The sequence below is a fragment of the Tupaia chinensis genome, unplaced genomic scaffold, assembly GCF_000334495.1.
Source record: "Tupaia chinensis unplaced genomic scaffold, TupChi_1.0 Scaffold000395_1, whole genome shotgun sequence".
Lineage (NCBI taxonomy): Eukaryota > Metazoa > Chordata > Mammalia > Scandentia > Tupaiidae > Tupaia > Tupaia belangeri.
Genome location: NW_006159897.1, coordinates 2,078,790 through 2,093,198, shown reverse-complemented (window position 1 = coordinate 2,093,198; position 14,409 = coordinate 2,078,790). Strand labels below are relative to the sequence as shown.

The following is a 14,409-nucleotide window of genomic DNA, read 5'->3' as shown; positions in this document are numbered from 1 at the left end:
CATCAAAAACCAAATTTCTTTCTCTGTTCTGCTTTGTGAGGGTTGACTACATCCTATTTTTCTCTTTATAGTTGCAGGCCAGTAATAGGATTCTATGTCCAGTTGACAGAGTGTTTGTGTCTACACACTTCTATCTCATTATTCTCAAGTTCCTAAAATTAAGTGGACTAGCTTAAGGCCCACACCCACTCTCAAACCAATGATTGTGTCTAGGGAAATGGAGTGGATCAATTGGCATAATAAGCAAATCATCTCTTTACCTTAATTCTCATAATGGAAGTGAGGACAGCTTCCCCCAGTCTACTTGGGTTGTGTCGAGGTGGAGGAAGGAGAAAGGGATAGATAAATTCTAGGCATGCTGATTATGTGTTAGCCAAGGACCATTTCATGCTAATATGTTTTCCATGTGAAAACTCAGTAATAACTTGTGTGGAGGATGATACTATTAGGCCTTATACCCTTGAAATACAAAAATGTATCTCTCCCATCCTTTCTCAGCCTAGAACTTTTCTATAAAAGCAGAATTTTTCCTCTGATGCAAGTCTTGACAGTGGGCCAAATTATTGATTCATGGTGCTCTAGGATAGTTTACAGTGATGGTCAATTTGGTCAGTCTTGTCTGATAGTTGCCTGGTTGATCTATGACCAGAGAGGTCCACTCTAAAAGACCAACTTATTTTTTATTATTTTTTAATTGTCACAGTGTGGGGATGAGCAGATGCTTAACAATTATGTTGCTAGACTCTCACGTGGCCTGCCATGGTTCAAGTCCCAGACCTGGTAGTTTGAAAATCACACTGGGCATGTGTGCATGTGTGCCCAAGGTCCTAGGAGGAGAATGGAGGAAAAGGGTTGCAGTGCAGCCATCCCCTGTCCCCCTCAGGTTGATTTCTCCCTTCCCTTGCACTGTATCTGTCTCTCTCTCTAGGAAGTGCACATGCCCTGAGGCAAAAACCTCTAAAAAAATGTAAAAATTGCCACAGTGTACATGAGCTTGCCAAAAAGAGACAGAGAAAGGCAGGGTGAAATCACCCCCAAATAGGGTGTGATTATTCTGCAGTTCTTTCTCCACCATTTCTCCATCTTTATTGGAAATTTAGACATGTGCTAGCAGGGTATTTTTCACTTTCAGGGCTCAGAACCGTGATTGGCCGTGTAAGATCTAACTCCCTTAACCACTACAGTACAGGGATGATCTCAAATTAGTTATTTTAATGAACAAAAGCCACTTGTCTCAAAAATGGATCAATTGGGCTAGCTAGTAGCATGGTTGCTGGGGTGACTTGAGGAACATGCCAGATGCATGTGCTTGTGCACCCAGGGTCTCAAAAGGAGGGAGAGATGGAGGAGAGGAGATTGTAGCATGACTGTCCTCCCTAGGGGATGCTTTCTCACCCCCCCTTCCCTCCCTCCCTCTCTCTCTCCCTCTCCCCGTCTCTCTCTGGTGAGCACATGCACCCTCTGACAAATTAACAAAGCAAAACAAAAACAGCAACTAAAAAGATAAATCTTCTGCCACCAGGTGACATGGAGGTTAAGGCACATGACTGACTTTATGGTTCAAGTCCCAGACTCAGTGGCGTGATGATCATGCCAGATGTGTAGGCATGCATGCCCAAAATCCCAAGAGAAAATAAATGGAGGAGAAAGAATTGAGGTGTGGCCGTGTTCCCTGGGGTGGAGGGTGATTTCTCACTTTCTCTTTCCTTTTCTGTCTGTCTCTGGCAGGCACATACACCCCAAAGATAAAGAAAAAAAAAAAAGCTAAAAAAAAGATGAAGTCTCAACATCTTAGTCTGTACATCGCTCAGGTGCTCTACTTCTGTACTGTCAAAGGTCAAAGATTAATTATCTTCTTAAACTATCAATTTTGATGAAACATTTGTAAAAGGAACATAAGTACGTTAATGTATTCTTGTAAAATTCAAGTAACTTTAGAGATAAAAGATAAGATTTCAAAGTTATGCTATTTAAAGTTGTGTTTCCTGTCCCCTAAACATTGTTAGGAACATATAAACAGTACTGACCTTTTCTGGATGGGAAATCCACATCAACCAAATTACTTTTGCTAGGAAAACTATGGCAGAATTTTCCAATTCCATAACATCAAATCGAGAAAAGCTGTAAAATTGCAAATTTCCTACTCTTACTTTTACCTTTTCAGATAATATCCCTGTTTTTTTAGGATGAAAAGTTGGTGTTCAAAAAAAAAAAAAAAAAAAAACTATTACTTATGGAGCTGGGAGGCAGCATGATGGTTCAAGTGCTAGGCTTCCAGATGGCTGGCTGACCATGGTTCAAGTCCTGGGTGTGGCGGCCTCAAAAATCACAACAAATAAGTAGATGTTAAAATAAATAAATGTTTTTAAAAAAACTATTAGTTTTTCAGAGTCATTGTTTATAAGATGGAGACAGGATTTAAGAGTATATCTTCTAGGCACTGTGATTTGAAGACCGTGTTTGAAAATTGGTCTTTCTAGAAATTAATATCCTTTGTTTAAATGAAAATACCTGTGCTATTATATTTTTTCTCTGTATAGTTTTTCTTTAAGTAACTAAGGTTGTGTGTGTTTTAATTAATATTAATCGTAAGCTGTCTTCTTTTCAGACCCTTAGGGTTCCTCTCAGTTTGAAATATTCCTGCCCTTCTGAAAGCACATGGAAACTAGCAGTATCTTCTCTCCTCAAAGTTCTTTCCATTGGGCTACCTGTTGCCCGGCAGCATGCCTCTTCTGGAAAATTTGACAGTATGTGGCCAGAATTAGCCAACACTTTTGAAGACTTTCTCTTTACCAAAAGGTTAGTTTATATATTTTTAAAATGAAAACATTCTTTCAAAAAGTCGCACATTAGGGCTAGCCACAGTGGTGCATGGTAACTCCACATGAAGCCAATGGCTGGCTCTCTAATTATAGCTGTCATTATTGTTGTTGTTTCAATGTTGTCAGAGGGTGTGTGTTCACCACAGAGAGGGAGAGAGAGAAACATTACATGGGGCGTGGTCATACCACAGTCGTCCTTCCTCTGTTTTTCATCCTGTCGGGATTCTGGGCACATGTATACACATGCATGCACGCACACCAATGGACAATGTGTTTTATAAGCCACAGGGCCAGGTATTTGAAGTCTGTAGTTTGGCTCTGTGGGATATGACTTTCTGTGTACAGGGCTTCACTGCATTAGAGGGCCGGCCCAGCTGTCATTGTTATTATAATAATAATTCCTTTTCTATACTCGGAGCAAGCGAGTGGTGTGGTAGTCAAGGTGCTGACTCCTACTAGCTGACTGTGGTTCAAGTTCCAGACCTGGCAGCTTGAAAAATCACACCAGGCACATGTGTGTACATGCCCAAAATCTCAAGAGGAGAGTCGAGGAGAAGAGACTGTGGAGTGGCCGTCCCCCCGTGGGATGATTTCTCACTTTTCCTCTTCTGTCTTCTATTTCTCTCCAACGAGCATGTGTGCTCCATGGCAAAAAAATTAATTCATTCATTAATTAACTATGCTAGTTAATCGTTTTTTTTTTTCAGCTATTTTAAGATACTATTTCACTGTTTTATAAGTTTAAATGATCTTACTAGGCTTTCTTATTATGAGCCACAGAGTCTAGCATCTGCCTTTTTTCTTTCAGAACTATTGATTTCCTCTGTTCTTGCTAGACCAATCTTCTGCTTAAAAAAATCTGAATCACTCTTCCTTTACAGATATTTTCTTTCTATATTGTAAAGATCTTTAGTACATTATATGTGCCACAATGAATGATTAGCAAGCTGTCTCTGAGTGACTAATTCCGTTACTTGACCAAGCTTCCCTCAAATCACTGTCTCCATAAGTGCACTAAGTTACTATCACAATGACAATTGTTTCTGTAGCTGCAGGTGATACATCTTTACGTTACATTGTCCATTTTATTTACATTAAGACTGGACCAAGTGTTTTTAGAGTTGGAATTCCATCTTGGTAATTTGCTAAATCATTCATACCAATGACTTTATTTAAAAATATTATTCTTTTAAATAAATTATAATATCCTAGGCTAGATGGGAAAATGTAATTTTTTTGTCATTCAAATACTATTAATTAGCTTTTCATTTGTATTTCCAGAAAATATTTTATCTTTAAAAATGAATTGATTTTATTTTTCAGCATACCTCCAGATAATCTCTCTATTCAAGAGTTTCAAAGAAATGAAAGTATTGATGTCGAGGTGAGGAAGCTATTTTAAATGTTTTCCTGTGACCAATTTTTGAAAATCAAATAGTAGAAATGTTAAGACCATAAAATTGATAAAATAATAAAGTAATAGGTTATGTAGACACTTGTTTTCATTTTTAATTTGTTTTCAAATAAATTGATTCAGGGACCAGCAAATGGCATAATGGTTACATCACTAGACTCCCACATAGTCAACCACGGTTCAAGTCCCAGACCTGGCAACTTAAAACTCACACCAGTCCCAAAAGGAGAATAAAATAGAAGTGATTGCAGCATGGCCATACCCCTAGTGGGTGATTTCTCACTTTCCATCTCTTTGTCTCATTTTTTGCTACAGGGTGCAGCGATCACGCGTACCCTATAGCAAAAATTTCTCTCAAAATAAAAAGGGGGGGTATGATTCTGTGAAATAAATCAGTCAGTGAATATGTATTTACTTGAGAGCTTCCTTTGCAGCTTAGCAAACGTTTTTTGGCTCAAACTAATCAACAAGTTGCCCAAATGTTTCCATTTTTACTAGCTATACATACAGCCTGTGGAACTCCTAAACCAAATACTGTTTTGCCAGAGTTGGGTGTGCTCATGAGTAAAAGAGAAAGTGGAAGAGGGATAAAGTTTCCCCCAGTGGGGCATGGTCTGCTGTAGTCCCTTCACTTCCATTGCTCCTTCATATCAGGCTTTTGGACACACACACACACACACACACACACACACACACACGGTGTATTTCCTAAGCCACGGGGGCGAGAATTTGAACCATGTACGGCCATGGGAGATCTGACTTCCTTAATCACTATGTATGGGGCTGGGCCACAAATAACTATTTTTTAAAGAATTTTTTTGAACTTTTTTTTTTTTTTTAATTGAGGGTGTGTGCACTTGTCAAAGAGACAGGAATTAAGTGGCAAAGCACAACCCAATAGGGAATGGTCATGACCACATTTCCTTCTCCTCCATTTCTCCATCTCCTTGGGATTTGGAACATGTACACATATGTACCCGGCATGTTTTTTTAAGCCAATAGGGCAAGGACTAAGACCACAGTCAGTCATGTGGGATCTGGCTTCCTTAACCACTGGGATAAGGGGCTGGCCCTGTTTTGATTTAAATGGAATTTGCAGAAGCAGGTTTTTTGCTTATGGATTTTTTGTTGGTGATGGGGTTTGGGGTTTTATTCTTCTTTATGTGGGGTTTGGGATATCTTAATTAAATAATTACTTTAAAGTGGATATTTAAAAACATAGGCATTGTCACATAGAACAAAATATTGCCTTTTATATCATTCTGTATTAAAACTCTTATAAACTTTCCTTTAGAAGGCAAAATAATGTATTTGACAAAAATAAGTAGAACTTTAACTTCTCTCATAGCTTATAGCTTCTAGGTGTAAAATAAAGTGATTTAAATCTTCTCCTTATTTTTCAATCTAAGAGAGATTTTTGCTATAGGATACGTGCGCTTGCCTGAAAGACAGAGAAACAGAAAGTGAGAAGTCATTCCTCAGGGGGAATGGCTGCACCATGGTCCCTTCTCCTTCACTCTCCTCTTGGGATCTTGGTCATGCACACACACGTGCCCGGTGTGAGTCTGGTGTGAGTCCCAGCAAACTGTGGTTAACTACATGAGGGTTCAGCGATACAACTGTTACCCCGTCTGTTGGTCCCTTAAATCTTATTGTTAATCCTGTTTTGGATGTTGCAGTCTAACTTGGGCAAGCTTCATATGCTGTTTTTCTCTAGGATACTATTTGCAATTATGCTGAAGATAGACATTTGTCAAATAGTACACAGATGTAGTATTGAGTATTTTGTAATAAATTTACTAAGACAAATGAAGAAAACAGACTATTAGGCATCCCATACATTAACATTAAAAAGTTCATTTATTTCTATCAAGAAGAGTTGTTTTTTTTTTAACTGATTGCTTTCTCTCTCTCTCTCTCTCTCTCTCTCTCTCTCTGTAAAATAAAATTTTGGTCAGTCCCTTTCAAGAAAAAAATGCATTTTAGTTTATTCCTTTTGTTTTAGGTAGTTCAGCTTATCAGCACTGAGATACTACCTTATGCCAATTTTATTCCTAAGGAATTTGTTGGTCAGATAATGACTATGCTTAACAAGGGCTCAATACATTCTCAGTCATCTTCATTTACAGGTATGTTACATTTATGATTCTTTTTTTCTGGGAGGTGGATATTAGAGAGTATTGAAGCATTTTTAAAGAAGTTGACAGTAAAAACATTTAACCCTATGATCGTGACAAATATAAACTGGAGAATGATAAGATAATTTTTCAGACTGTACTATGAGGGGAAATGTGACTATGTACGGACATTGTCGTGTTTGTCAAGAGTGATGAATTAAAATGCAAAAGCACTTACGGAATCCACTGAGGTGATTGCAGGGTGATATAAGTTATCATTAAAAAATAAAAATAAAAAACCTTGACATTTGTTAAGGGACTAACATTTCGTGAATGCCTATGAGGTACAAGACATTTTGCCAGAATGTAATCTCATTCCTCACAACATCGCTATGAGAAGAGGTGCTGCCATATTATAAAAAGGGAAATGAATGTAGAAAGGTTGAAATTTTGGGCCAGCAGGTGGTTGAGGAGCTGGGCTCACACATGGCCAGCTGTGGTTAGCGTCAGACCTGGCGGCTTACTTTCTCCCTTTCTCTCTCACTGGTGAGCACACGTGCCCGACAGCAAATTTTAAAATAACAAAATAACATAAATAATTCTTTTTAAAAAAGGAAAGGTTGAAATTTTTGTCCCATAATCTTTTCTTTTCTTTTTTTCTTTTTTTTTTTTTAGAGGGGTTTTTGCTATAGGGCACATCAGCGCACCAGAAAGACAGAGATAGAAAGCAACAAATCACCCCCTGGGGGGATGGCCACGCCGCAATCCTTTCTCCTCCATTCTCCTCTTGGGATTTTGGCCATGCACGCACACGCGCCCGACGTGAGTTTAAGCCACCAGGTCCCAGACTCAAACTGCAGTCGACTACATGAGATTCTGGTGACATAGCCATTACGAAACTGCTGGTCCCATCCCATAATCTTAAGGCTGGAGGCCAGGTTCATACGTTAAAAGAACTAAAAGTTTCTTTTCACTATATCATGCTGATTTGATTGACAGCTGATATGAAAGTTGCTCTTTGCCATTCTTTTTCTTTTTCTAAACCTATGCTCAAATCTTAAATGTAATGATGGTGTCATAGGGTAATTTTTCTGTGAGATGATTAAAAAATTGTAAATCTGGGGGGCCAGCAGATGCTGTGGTGGTTAAAGTGCTAGACACTCTCACATGGCCGACCATGGTTTGAGTCCCAGACCTGGTGGCTTGCTTTCCCACTTTCTCTCCCTCTCTCTCTCTCCCCCTGTCTATCTGTCTGTCTGTCTCTCTCTCTCTCTCTGTCTTGCACTCTTTCTGCTCAAATTAAAATAAATGAATGAATAAAATAAAATAAATAATTCTTTAAAAAAAATTGTAAATCTGTGCCATGAATATCCTTAGTTCTCAGAATTTACTGGGGTTAATTTTCTGATCAGGGGAACCAGCAGTTAGCATAATGGCTATGTCGCTGGACTCCCACGTAGTCGACCGCGGTTCACATCCCAGACCCGGTGGCTTAAAACTCACACAGGGCACGTGTGCGTGTGTGCCCAAGATCCTGAGAGGAGAATGGAGGAGAAGGGATTGCGGCGTGGCCATCCCCCCTGGGGGATGATTTCTCGCTTTCAGTCTCTATGTCTCTCTCTGTCTGTCTGGCGAGCACACGCACCCTATAGTGAAAAAAATTTTGTTTTTCTGGTCAGCTAACTTAGCATGAATTTAGTGCTGAGTACTTCGAAGAGCATTTATGTACACAATCTGACCACTAGATGTCTCTCATACTGCTTCCATCACAAACTAGTTCTTTTTCTTAGCCTAGACAATTTTTAAAACAGGCCTGATAAAGTTCAGCTTTAACAAATAATCTCAGAGAAAAAATTTTAAAGTCCACTTACCTTAATGAAGTCGACTTTTTTTGGTAAGAGTAAACTCTTACCACTAAAACTCTTCTGCTAAACAAGGCCAGCCTGTAAATACAGAGGTTCCTGTTACCACTTTGGTCTTTGCTCTTAACTGTGTTCTATCAACATAGTTCACAAAAACTTCAGGAAACTTTCTACATGAAAGAGAAGGACCAAAGCAAAACCCAAAAATAAATAAATAAAACAAAAAGGGAGTAAAAGAAACTGGGAATGAATAGATAAAATGCAGAGCCATGGGAAACATAAAACCACAATAATAATTAAGATGATCAAAGATATAAAAGATTTTAAACCCATGAAATAAGGAAAAAAATGATATAAAAAAGGGGAAAATGAGAACAAAAAGGAAGTTGCAGAAACTAAAAGTGCTAACATAACACATTCAATAAAAAGTTGGAAAAAATGATTAAGGAAATATAAGAAAAGGAGAGCAAAAATAAAGAGGTGGATGACGTGAGGAGAAAAGAAATCAAGTGCATCCAGGTTCTCTAATGTCTGATCATCAGTCTTCCAGAAACAGAGAGCAAAGAAAATCTAGGAGAGGAAATTGTCAAAGAGATAAACCAGAGAACTGAGAACGTAAACTTCCAGATAAAAACTGGTCACTCAGTACTCAAAACAGTGAGGGAAGAAGACCCAGCCTGAATGCACGTCATCATGACATAGCAAAGTACCTGCATATGGCCTGGGAGGGCAGCTTGCCATCAGGCAGAACAACCCCCAAACCCAAAAATGTGTAAAATAAAAAGAACTATAACATCTGCCTTGCAAGCTTGTAAATTTCAGTCATGGCCCGTGGACGTGCACATGGTCACGGTCATGGTCATGGTAAAGTGGAACTTCCAGGCTATAACAGTGAAAGAAAGAAGGAAGGCCATTAGAAATTGTCCAGGAGAAGCTGGCTGCGTGAGGTCCAAGAGATCCATGGGGCTGGAATGGAGCTTGGAGATCCATGGGTGGCTTTACAAACAGTGTTTCCTTCATTGGTGCTTTATTAAAAGGGTTCAGGTGGGGATTTGCTGCATTCGTGGGAGCTGTGGGGACCGAATATTCCCTGGAATCCCAGAATAAAGATAAAAAGTATCACTGAAGATAATACCTAGAAGCATTTTAGTGGTTTCTTAACTCTTACGAAAGTACTTCTTCACTTAGTCTGCCTGTTTGTGTGTTAGTCCCTCTTAAGGGACAGTATTAGTAAGATTTAATAAATTAAGAAAATCATAAAAACAAAACACAAAAAAACTGGGTAAGCAGAAGATCCTAAAAGATTTCAGAAAGAAAAAAAAAGCTCAAGGCAAAAAAATGAGAATGACATTGGGATTCTCAGTAGCAACGGGGTTGCTGAAGGATTTTCAAGTCATGGCTTTAGAGTTGTAAGTACAAAGGACTTTTGTTTAATTGCCAGAGGATGCAGGTGCTCTCACCAGAGCTAGAGAGCACTCTCATGGGCCTCCCAGTGGAGCCATGGTCACACCACAGTCCCCTTCCTCCATTTCGCCTTCCTGTAGGGACCTCGGGCGCATACACATACCCACACCCTCGTATGCTGGGCATCTTTTCTAAGTGCAGGGTGAGGACTTGAAGTGCAGTAGCCAATGGATGACTTACTCTCTGCGCAGGCCCTAACCGCAGCAGTGGGGGATGACCCTGAAAGGAGTTTTGACATAAAGTTTCACCCCCAGGCACACTGCAGGCCACATATAAATGTAGAGCAGTATGTCTCTCATGTCCTCATGCATCAGCTCATCAACTAAAGGGCAAGTGATGCTCAGGTGTACCTGCAGCAATCGTGATTCAGTGAGGGGGATGGGCACAAGAACTCACTTTGTGTTCCCTGGTCGTGCTATTGTTGCTGGGAGCCACACTTTGATTGCCACAATAAAATGACATTTTCAGAAGTACAAAGTCTTGGAACCAGCAGTTAGCATAATGGCTATGTCGCTGGACTCCCACATAGTCGACCGCAGTTTGAGTCCTGGACCCGGCGGCTTAAACTCACGCCGGGCGTGTGTGCGTGCATGCCCAAGATCCCGAGAGGAGAATGGAGGAGAAGGGATTGCAGTGTGGCCATCCCCCCTGTGGGGTGATTTCTCGCTTTCTGTCTCTCTGGCTCACTCTGTCTTTTTGGCAAGCACATGCACCCTATAGCAAAAACCTCTCCAAAAGAAAGAAAGAAAGAAAGAAAGAAAGAAAGAAAGAAAGAAAGAAAGAAAGAAAGAAAGAAAGAAAGGAAGGAAGGAAGGAAGGAAGGAAGGAAGGAAGGAAGGAAGGAAGGAAGGAAGGAAGGAAGGATGGATGAAAGAAAGAAAGAAAGAAAGAGAGAAAGAAAGAGAGAGAGAGAGAGAGAGAGAGAGAGAGAGAGAGAGAGAGAGGAGAGAGAGAGAGAGAGAGGGAGGGAGGGAGGGAGGGAGGGAGGGAGGAAGGAAGAAAGGAAGAACGGAAGAAAGGAAGAAAGGAAGGAAAGAAAGAAAAGAAAGGAAAGGAAAGGAAAGGAAAGGAAAGGAAAGGAAGAAAGAAAGAAAGAAAGAAAGAAAGAAAGAAAGAAAAAGGTCTCATCATTTTGACATCCCATTCATTCTGTCTTAGGAAACTACTTTCAAATGCATTCCATGAAAACAAAGGACAAAAGAAAAGGCATGAGATTAGGAAGTGGATCGATGTATCACAAGAGAGAATGAAAACAATTCCCAGGGTGATGTAAAGGCCAGTTCTAGAACATAGTTGCACACGGCATGTCTAGAAAGCGGTCAGTCTAGAATGGAACAGAGGTCAACCTTTCCAGAAAAAATTGCCTGGAAAGAGGGAAAAGAAAGATTATTTCAAGTTTGACCATGTTGAAAATTCTCGAAATATTGAGAAATATCTTATAGTGCTATATAGAAAGGCCAAGACAAGAAAAATGTTAAATAGAAATGCTGAGTGCAGGTGGTCTTGTCTTACCTTGTTTTAGAGCTCACAAGTGGGGAAGTTGTACACGCTATTAGATGTAGATTGTTCATAGATGCTCTGCATCAGATTGGGGAGTCTCCTTTTATTCTTAGTTTGCTTAGAGTTCTTATCATTGAAGTGTAATGATTTAACCTTTAACTATCAAAATTTGTTAATTTTACAGAAGCAGAGATTGACATTCGTTTGAGAGAGGAATTTTCTAAGATGTGTTTTGAAACACTGCTCCAGTTTTCCTTCAGTAATAAAGTCACCACACCTCAGGAAGGCTACATCTCGAGAATGGCCCTCTCAGTGCTTTTAAAGAGGTCCCAGGATGTCCTGCATCGCTATATAGAGGACGAAAGGCTAAGCGGTAAATGCCCCCTTCCAAGGTATGTATCTCATTTTACTAAGGAAGGATATGGACTGACAACTTAATTAATAACTCTAAAAAGGAAGTTTTCATACGTGATCTCTTTATTTTATTTATCCCACACAGAGTACTATATTAATGTGTCTTATTATGGGGAGCTTCATCAGATCCTTCATGAAAATTAAAGAATGTATGTTATAGGGACCAGATTACCTTTGATGGATTGCTTGATTGGTTGATTGATACTAATTTGTTACAGGGCACATACGCTTATCGGAGACAGACAGGGGGAGGTGAACCCCATGAGATATGGTCACACTACAATCCCTTCTCTGTTTCTTCTTCTTTTTGGAATTTTGGGCATGCACACACACGTGCCTGGCATGTTTTTCAAGATGCCGGCTCTGAGACTCACACTGTATAGTGGACTGTGAGGTCCAGCTGCCTCATCCACACCACCAGCTAGTCTTAGGTTCCTTTTTAAATCTGGGAAAAAGTTTTAATTCTAAAATACATCTTCTCCTAATGATTTTTTTTTTTGAGAGTTTTTTTTGCTATAGGGCGCGTGTGCTTGCCAGACAGAGAGAGACATAGAGACAGAAAGCGAGAAATCACCCCCCTGGGGGGATGGTCACGCCACAATCCCTTCTCCTCCATTCTCCTCTCGGGATCTTGGGCACCTTCATGAAAATTAAAGAATGTATGTTATAGGGACCAGATTACCTTTGATGGATTGCTTGATTGGTTGATTGATACTAATTTGTTACAGGGCACATACGCTTATCGGAGACAGACAGGGGGAGGTGAACCCCATGAGATATGGTCACACTACAATCCCTTCTCTGTTTCTTCTTCTTTTTGGAATTTTGGGCATGCACACACACGTGCCTGGCATGTTTTTCAAGATGCCGGCTCTGAGACTCACACTGTATAGTGGACTGTGAGGTCCAGCTGCCTCATCCACACCACCAGCTAGTCTTAGGTTCCTTTTTAAATCTGGGAAAAAGTTTTAATTCTAAAATACATCTTCTCCTAATGATTTTTTTTTTTGAGAGTTTTTTTTGCTATAGGGCGCGTGTGCTTGCCAGACAGAGAGAGACATAGAGACAGAAAGCGAGAAATCACCCCCCTGGGGGGATGGTCACGCCACAATCCCTTCTCCTCCATTCTCCTCTCGGGATCTTGGGCACGCACGCACACGCGCCCGGCATGAGTTTTAAGCCACCGGGTCCGGGACGCGAACCGCAGTCGACTACATGGGAGTCCAGCGACATAGCCATTATGCTAACTGCTGGTTCCCTCCTAATGATTTTTGAATGAGGACTTGGAGATCTATGTAAGCACATGATGTAGACTGAAAATAATAGATGAGTCATATTCTAGGAATATCCTACTTGGTTTTATAGTCATTTCCAGGTTTTTAAATTATTTGCCAGTTTACTATTTATTTTATCTTTCTCTAATTTGATTAATAAAAAGTAATCATAAAGCAGTCATAGAGTTATGTATAATAGTCTACACTAGAAACATTACTGGTACTTATTAGCCATTCATATTTCTTCTTTTAGGTTCCAGCATATTTGAATTTCTTGTACATGAATTATAACTCCCTATTGTTCAAATTTATATGTATATATAAACATTCCAAAGACAGGTGTTAGTAATTTGGTATAACCCTGACTGAAAATCTATCAAGGACCAGCCCCTTAGCTCAGGTGTTAAGGGAGCCAGATCCACATGGATAACAATGCTTCAAATCCTGGCCCTCGCATCTTGAAAAACAGTTGGAGTTTGTGTGTTGCACATATGTGTCCAGAATCCTACCAGGAAAAAGGAATGGAGGGAGAAGGATTACAGCATTACCACATCCTATGGAAGGGTGCTTTCTCTCTCTCTGGCAAGCATACATACCCTTTGGCAATTGAAAACATCAAAACTGATTTCTGAAATATACTTAGAAATACAGTAATGAAGTTGCTTTGAGTAGAATAGTTTTACTTATTAGATTATAATGTTCTGTTTGAATCCAGAAATAAGTTTTTCTTCATTTTTTTTTTATGTTATGCGTCAGTGGTCTTAGGGCCAGCAGGTGGTACAGTGGTGAGGGTGCTAGACTCCCACGTGGCCGACCATGGTTTGAATCCCGGACCTGGTGGCTTGTTTTCTCACTTTCTCTTTGTCTGCCTCTCTGTGTCTTTCTCTTGTGCCTGTGCCCCGTAGAAAATTAAAAACAAAAATTAAAAAAAGCATTAGTAATGATAAATAAAAGTAAACAATTTTTAAAAAAGTCAGTGATCTCCAGCCTTCCAAGGACTAGCCTCATGGAAGACAATTCCTCCAGGGATTGGTGGGGAGGAGCTGGGATGACCCAAGTACTGTGCCCCCACCCCCACCCCGTTTATACCACTACTACAATGCAGGATACAATGAAACAGTTACACTCCTTTGAGAATCCAGTACCTGCTGAGCCAACAGGAGGCAGAGTCTAAGGCTCAATGCAGATGATGGGGCACTGCTGCAAACCCAGACAAAATGTAGCTTAATCACCTGCCACCCACAGCTGCACAGCAGGGGTGGGGTAGGGCTGGGGCCACAGACAGGCACAGGGTTCGGATCCCTATTCTAAGTATTTACTTTTACTACTGCCTTTAAATTGAGCTCTACTTAAAATTAATCCTGTGAAGTTACTATATATTGTATCATCTTATGTTTGTTACTGTATCATTAAATAGTTTTCTACAAAGCTACATTGCAACATGGTAAACTATGCTTACAAAGAAAGACTTGAAATAGTACCCTATCTTAGTATGAGAATGTGTGATTTATAAAATAACATATTAATAGATTCATAGCAGGA

General features: G+C 40.0%; 1 protein-coding gene and 1 pseudogene across 3 annotated transcripts in view; both read left to right on the top strand.

Annotated features, from left to right (window-relative positions):
- The window catches only part of MON2 (MON2 regulator of endosome-to-Golgi trafficking), a 114,287-nt gene that overhangs the window by 90,629 nt on the left and 9,249 nt on the right, over positions 1-14,409 (top strand). For all 3 annotated transcript variants that reach the window (XM_006154143.3, XM_006154141.3, XM_014590037.2), the window contains 4 exons: positions 2,609-2,799; positions 4,146-4,206; positions 6,242-6,365; positions 11,364-11,571. In XM_006154143.3, the coding sequence (XP_006154205.1) occupies positions 2,609-2,799; positions 4,146-4,206; positions 6,242-6,365; positions 11,364-11,571 (584 nt within the window). The remainder of the gene's footprint in view (positions 1-2,608; positions 2,800-4,145; positions 4,207-6,241; positions 6,366-11,363; positions 11,572-14,409) is intronic.
- On the top strand, positions 8,036-10,151 carry LOC114008813 (NADH dehydrogenase [ubiquinone] 1 beta subcomplex subunit 3 pseudogene; annotated as a pseudogene).